We start from the raw sequence: 7,584 nt of genomic DNA, 5'->3' as shown, positions 1-7,584 counted from the left end.
CTATCAAAACATGTTCCTATACATTTTCCAAATGAGAATGCATACACATTTAAAGGGCAAAGAAAAACATATCCCTTGCCTAACATGCACAAGAATATAACCTCAAAAAGAGCTTCCTTCATCGACGCACAAATGAAGAAGAGAAAGATTAAAGAAAGAACATCAGATGATGACTTCCCTGTCAACAAGGATCGATGAAACCAGACATCCCCTTAACATCCAACCAGCACAGATTCTTTTTCTTTTTTTGAGCCATACTGTAGCTGACACGGAATCGTTACGAATTCTACTCAAGGAGACTAAGGCACCGGGTCCAACACCTTTATCACTTGCTTGCGATGCCGAACCAGAAAGCCCCTCACCACCTACATAGCCTTCTCGCTGAGCTTAATGATGCCAAAGAACATGAGCCTATAGAAATCCACCATGCCTATCAATATGCCCAAGTCCACCCACTTGGAGTACCCCATCTCCATTTGCCATGTCTCTCTCAAAATGCTATCGCCAGTTATGGTGGCTCGCCCTCCGACTAAGCCATTAGGGAAAGTAAGACCCTCAAACTCGTTCTTGTATAAACCTTGGTTAGCATACTTGTGGAATGAGATGTAGTACATTGGGTACTTCCAAACGGGCTTAGGCAAGTCGTTAGGTAGTCGGAAAAAGCCACCGTTCAGTATCATGATGGCTTGGATACCGGCACCGGTGATGATGCCCATGAGGAAGTTGGGGACAAGACTCGCAACGACCATCATAAGGCTTTCTACAAGCATCATGCACACAAAGAGGATTAGAACAAAATAGAGGAAGTGCTCGGCTCCATCTCGAAGGTGCACCAGATAATAGGCGATCGCTCCTGGGATTAGAGAGGTGAGGAAGAGGTAGGGGATGGAGGAGACGGTGCTCCCGAGCACGTAGGTACCGACGCCGTAGTGTCCATTTAGCCTCTCACGCCCAAAGATCTATGAAAACAAGGATCAATAGATGAGAGAGACTCTAGTTAATTGCATCTCAGGCTATTAAAGAGTAATTTAATTTTGAGGCAAATATCATATCAAACCTCTTATAAAATCATTAAAAGGGTCAAATCATCTTTATTAGTATTTTAGGGCAATTGTTTTGTCACTTAGATATTTCTTTATAAATTTTTTAAAAAATTCTCAAATAAAATGAGGGTATTTTTGTAATTTGACCTCTAAAAGACTTCACCTGAATTATGAAAATACTTGTAGTTGTTCCACACTACAAACAAGGAACTCACTCTTTGGAATTAGTGGTGCGGAACAATTAGGTGTATTTTTGTTATCGAACCGGTTTCTATGCGGCCAAGCCCGCATATGTAGAAATACGGGCTTATTAACATATCTATTTTTGAGATGGAGTTTTGGGCTTAATTTTTAAAGACATGTAATCTCTAACATGGAGATCATGAATATGAAAAAAGTAAGCCAATTTTAAAAACTAAAAATAATATTTATAGTAAGAAAATATTTTGACGGTTAGTTTCCATTTTTTTAGGTGAAACACCTACATGTCTCCATCTTTAAGATAGATGCTTACTCTTTTTGGATGGCATATGTAGTCATGCGGTCTAGCCCGCATGAGACAATTTTCCTTTTATTATTCTATTACAAACCTAGAACCAGTTTTTCCACAAAATTACTAATGCTGAAAAATGTAAATACAAAATAACTTGAGATATTTTCATCATTCAGATAGGTCTCGTGAGGGTTAAATTACTAAAATGTCCTTCATATTCTTCATTTCCAATCCTGAACAAGCGCAATATGGATATTTTTTAAATTTTTTGAGGATGTATTTTCCCATTCATTTTACGTGGTATTATGTATTTTAACAAACAAAAGTTTAGGAATGTTAAATTCATAAGTCGTTTGGAAAATTTAGAAAAGTAGGAAATTTAGCACACATGCGAGCATTCTAGTCTTATTTTTTGTGGAATTCTTGATCTTTTTGGTTAATGTTGTTACTCAGATACCATTTCATACCATCATTAGAGCCTTATCCAAACTACTTAGGGTCGGCTACAAATCCTATTCCGTGCCATTTCATATCAACATATCTAAAATAGGGAGTGCAGTGAAATGAATTTTGGGAGGAATCTAATGGAAATCTTGACCAATATAGTTGGGAGGAATAAGGCTTGGGTTTAACTAGTTAGCAATTGACATTTGCAATGTTTGTTCTATTTCTATTGTTCTCTCTTTGCCTATTTCCAACTATGTTTACCAAAACAGGAAAAAAAAATGCATGAGTAATTTTTTCATGTAAGTCTTTTGCATATGTAAATATTTTTCATGTAAATATTTTCCTATCAGATTTAACGACTCCTAAGCTCTAAGTTTTTGATATAGGTTCATGGTACCCCAATCCTTGATGCCTTCTTTAGTGTTACATTCTATTGGATCATCATTATAGTTGTAAAAGAAAAAGAAAAACTCAAAGATAGTAATTAAAAGGGACCTTCATGTCCTCTACAAAGGTGGGGAAGATTCCAATCGCCAAGAACGTCAAGAATCCTGCAACAAACATGAGCATGGACCCTTTCGCCTACAACATTTGCCAGCCAAAAACATAAGAAAACCATGGTATCAAGGAGGTAGAAAGAAAAGGTGGTTCAACTTTTGATTGAAGCTTAAGGATCACACTAACCTGAATAGAGCCAAAGCTGTGGCCAATGTCAAAGAAGATAGTACCTATACACGCGCTTAATGCAATGTATATTACTAGCCGCAACCAGTAGTAACCCAAATCCCTATACATATTCACAAAAGATCTTCTTGTTAAGATGGATGCTTGCGTAAAGAAGCTTGCTTGGCTCCCTTTCCTTGTCAATGCTTCTCCCTCCTATAACACATCTTTCATGGGTTAGACATAGAGAGAGAGTGGGGGCTAAGACGTTACCCCATCCAAATCTGAAACTTTTGAAAGTTTGGATGCTATTCGGATATTGATCCATGATTTAGATCCATGATTTTGTAAAATATAAATTGACCAAAAGACCCCCGAAATACTTTAGGGGTATTTTGGTCAATTTGTATTTTATAATTTTTTTTATATTATTCTATATTTGAAGATCAAACGCTCAAAATTTCAAGTGATTTAGATTTTATTTTTTTAAAAAAAAGCTAAAAATTCAAATACGAAATGATGTCGTGACCAGTGGATCGGGCCCAGATTCAATATGGGCCGTTGGCTGACACTGTAGCTGTAAGCTCGTGGGCTGATAGGATCTTTTCCCATATAAAATATACTACAAAACACCTATAGGCAAAAATGAACAGTCAATTCGTCTACCCTCATCACCATCCAAACTTCATTGCACGGTCAAAGTTGTTCTGAAGTGTTTCAAATTTCTTTTTTTTACTAATCAGAATGATATGAAATTTGGAGCATGTGTACATCTTAGTACATCTTAGTGAGGCGCACTTAATAGAAGTATGAAAAAAATAATTCACAAAATATAAATTGACCAAAGTACCTTTGTAAATTTTTTATGGTATTTTGATCAATTTATATTTTACGAATTATTGTTTTCATATTTTTATTAGTTGTGCCTCACTAAGATGTACACACACTCCAAATTTTAAGTAATTTGGATTTGTAGAAAAATAAATAAAAATTAAAACACTATCGGAGATTTGTGACCGTGAGATGAAGTTTGGATGGTAGGCGCAATCACTATTCATTTTCACCTATAGGCGTTGAAAAGAGTTTTCCATATATATATATATATATATATATATATATATATATATATATATATATATATATATGGAAGATACTACAAAACACCTATAAAAAAAAATGAACAGTGATTTCACCTATCGTCATCACCGTCCAAAGATCATCGCATGGTTACGATTGTCAGATAGTGTTTTACTTTTTATTTTTCATTTTTTTCTACAAATGAGAATGATTTGAAATTTGAAGTATGTGTTTATAAAAAATAGCTGAAATCTACGTAAAATATCATAAAATTACATGAAAAAATTGACCAAAATACCCCAAAAACATTTCTGGGGTATTTTAGTTAATTTGGTTTTCATGAATTATTATTTTTTATATTTTTATTAGGTGTGCCTCACTAAGATGTGTACACACTTCAAATTTTATATCATTTTGATTTGTAGAAAAAAATGAAAAATAAAATGTTATCGGACAATTGTGACCGTGCGATGAACTTTGGATGGTGATGAGGGAAGGCAAAATCACTGTTCATTTTCGCCTATAGGAATGACCTGAAATTTGGAATATATATTCATTAAAAAAAGGGAAATCTTTTAAAAATGTAAAAAAAATATTTTACATGAAAACAATTGACCAAAATACCCCCGAAAAGTTATGGGGGTATTTTGGTCAATTTTATTTTCACGGATTATTGTTTTTATATTTTTATTAGATGTGTCTCAGTATGATGTACACACCTTCCAAATTTTAGGTCATTCTGATTTGTAAAAAAATAAATAAAAAATAAGACAACCATGACCGCACGATGAAATTTGGACGGTGATGAGGCTAGGCAAAAAAAACTTGAAAATCTTGAAAATTAACGGTCCAAAAATGTGTTATAGGATGCAGTTATATTTTAAAACTTGAAACATATTTTTTTCTCATGTCCATGCGTCTATATGCCGAGATGATCAATTTGAGGATATTTGAGCATCAAAGCAACCTCTTCTAGTAAGAGTTTTTAGGCGGTCTCTAATTTGATTGTTTAGAGCCTCGGCTCTATATAAACTTTTTCCATAATATAATTATATTTCAATTTTATAATAGACTTTGGATTTGGATCTAGATTTGAATATTCACGATCCGATGAATACTTTTAGGATTTGGGTCCGAACCCGATCCGAAAAATTCTAGCGAGAGAGAAAGAGGAAGAGAGAGGTGTGTCTTACCCACTTGGAGATGTCAGCTACAAGAGCAATGACTTGGATGGCGATGGTGGAACTGTAAGAGTTGACTAAGATATGAATCGCCTTAGCAGCTTCTGTTGCCTTGGCGTCGAGACCTTGTTCAATATCCTAAGGAAGTTGACAACTTCTTAGCAACAAGCAAAAACCTCGGACTAACACACACCCACACTAGTGCCTCGTAAGGGATGGCCTGACCCGGCTCAAAACTAATTGGAGCCCAGTGGGCCACTAGGCTGATCTCTTAGGAAAAATATCAAAATAGTGGTTGAAACCCATTACAAATTCAATAAAGGGGGTCATAAGATTACAAATTACAATTGGGAGCGTGCTTTTAAATTCTGTATCAATCAGATATTTTTTTAAAAATAATATTGAAAAATTCACAAATTGTCTTTATTTGGTATTGGGAAGCCATATTATTTAGAGGTAATTTGATAATTTTACCCTCAAAGAGGCTTTAACCGAATGACTGAGGTTTCTATTTGGGGATAAAATTACAAAAGTACACCAATTGTTCTTTGGACATAAAAATTACTACAGTGTCCCAATTGTTTAGGCTTCCCAACACTGAATAAGAGCAATTTGGGAAAATTTCAACATTATCTTTGAGAAAATACTTGATTAATATAAAAATTTAAAAATTTGTTCCCAAATGCAATTTGTAATCTTTTGATATACACATAAGATAGAGAGCTTACGCATATTCCCATTACTTTCTCGTTTCATTTTTAAAATCACATATTCCTGTTACCTTGTCAAAATCACATATTTCTGTTACCTTGTCAAAATCGGTGTTGATGGTGTGGAGGAAGTGATCCGATGGGTTTCTCATTGAAGGGCAAGGCAAGCCATTGAGTGTAAAAAAGTCATTTGCTTCGGAGGCTTGGCCAAAATATGGAGTCCTCCCAGTGGAGAGAAGGCATAGTGTGTTAAAGAGGCCGAAGACCTCAGCACTAGGTTGGGGTATCGAAGGAACCACAGTTCGATCATCATGCTGGGCCAAACGAGCAATTTGAGTCATGACATGGTAAGAGGCAGCACTGTCGGCCCCATTAGTGGGCTCAGCAAGAAAGAGAAGGCTGGGCCTCGTGAGGATCTCAATACAAATGCTCACTCTTCTCTTTTGGCCACCATTGAGTCCCTTGACCCCCCCGCCCCCAATCCTTGTGTGCATTGCGTCTTGTAAACCCATCTCTTGAATGGTTATTTCAGCCCTCCCCTTCTTTTGAGAGCTCGACATGGTGCTTGGCAACTGGAGCTGGGCTGAGTAGTACACCGCTTCCCATACTGTTAGAGTGCTCATGAGTGCATCATCCTGGGTCACATAAGCCTATATCCCAAAAAATAATTGAGCTTATATCTATCTATATATATGTATATTAAAAAATAGTTGGGATAAGACTCAGACGATGATGATAATTAGAAATTGGGTGTGATTGATGCTCATGGGTCCCCTGCATATGATATGCATGGTTTATCTTGCACAATAGTAACATGCATAGTCTTCTAAATAATGAGAATGATATGAGGCCTTGGTGGTAATATGGTTGAACTCCATGATGAGGTCTCTGACTCCATTCTACTTACCACTTTGAGAATGGGTTAGGGCCTTAGCAGTAGTACCAACGATCCTTATGATGAAATCTTTGACTCCATTCTTACCAAAGGGTAAGGCCCCCCATATCCCCACTATCTTACCTTTTTTTTTTTTTTTCTAAATAATAAAAGGTCGATATTAACTCTATTCAGTTGAGTGCCCATCATCAAGAATTATGGTTTATCTCGACTCTTTTTTTTTTTTTTGGGTAATTCAGTGGAGAAGACAAGCCCCTACCCATTTTTCAATATATTGGAGTTACATTTTGAAGGTGTTAACTGGTAGTGTCAATGGTAGGAATGACTACCACAATATAGTAACTGGGTGTGGGGATGCTACCACCATGACCCCAGCCCCTTTCCTTGGTTTATCTCGACTTTTATGTCACTAAATGGACCACAGATGTTCCCATGGTGTACCACATACTAATAAGAATTTTTGGAACCATGATCCTTAGTGTGCAGCCTAACCATCCGGAGTTAATGATATGCAGCAGCTAAGTTATGTCCATAGTCCATACCGAGGTTCCATATGCCAGGGCTTGTTTCCGATCATTGATAAGGATCTCCCCCGTTTACACTATGTTAGAACTCAACCTCCCTGACAATCAAATCAATCCAAGTGACGGAGACATGAAATCAGAATATAATGAATGAGAATTTTCATAAGCTTCTTGTGAAAAAAGGAATATCAAGTGCAAATAAAAACATATACTCCTTAATCTGTTCCCTATTTTGTAATATATTTCTCACAAAACTTAAAAAAAAAAATTGCCCTTATTTTGTCCTCTAAAATACCTTTCCTCTAAAGGAGATATTTTGGCAAGAGAGAGCCTCTTCGATTAACTAAAAAGAGAATGAAATGGTATACATTTTAGTAAAAGGGAATGGCTAAAGAGCCCATGAGACAAACCAAAGAAGAACATTGAGAAGACAATTTGGGTGACAAAGTATGACATTTACTTTTCATATAAGGTGGTCCTAATCACTTCAGACCTTATATGTAAAATGTAGGTAATGGTGATTGCGGCACAAAGTCCTGAAAGTTTTTTAA

The 7,584-nt window shown here is 36.0% G+C and overlaps 1 protein-coding gene across 1 annotated transcript; it reads right to left on the bottom strand.

Annotated features, from left to right (window-relative positions):
• Positions 1-236: 236 nt before the first annotated feature.
• LOC18423177 (ABC transporter G family member 1-like) lies at positions 237-6,474 on the bottom strand. The gene is made up of 5 exons (XM_088863677.1): positions 5,713-6,474; positions 4,917-5,042; positions 2,668-2,862; positions 2,479-2,565; positions 237-959 (listed from the first exon to the last, which is right to left on the bottom strand). Exons 1-5 carry the CDS (start codon positions 6,235-6,237, stop codon positions 366-368), a joined length of 1,527 nt encoding a protein of 508 aa, XP_088719803.1. The 5' UTR covers positions 6,238-6,474; the 3' UTR covers positions 237-365.
• Positions 6,475-7,584: the final 1,110 nt, after the last annotated feature.

Source organism: Amborella trichopoda, chromosome 4 (assembly GCF_054954075.1).
Source record: "Amborella trichopoda isolate Santa Cruz 75 chromosome 4, AtrichopodaSantaCruz75HAP2 v2.0, whole genome shotgun sequence".
NCBI classification, from domain to species: Eukaryota; Viridiplantae; Streptophyta; class Magnoliopsida; order Amborellales; family Amborellaceae; genus Amborella; species Amborella trichopoda.
This window is presented reverse-complemented; position numbering and strand designations above follow the sequence as displayed.

Coding starts and splice junctions, on each gene's coding strand:
- LOC18423177 (XM_088863677.1), bottom strand. CDS start 6,237: ATGAGCACTCTAACAGTATGGGAAGCGGTGTACTACTCAGCCCAGCTC. Junction 5,043..5,712: donor TCAACACCGATTTTGACAAG/GTAACAGAAATA, acceptor CAACTTCCTTAG/GATATTGAACAAGGTCTCGA. Junction 2,566..2,667: donor ACAGCTTTGGCTCTATTCAG/GTTAGTGTGATC, acceptor CAAATGTTGTAG/GCGAAAGGGTCCATGCTCAT.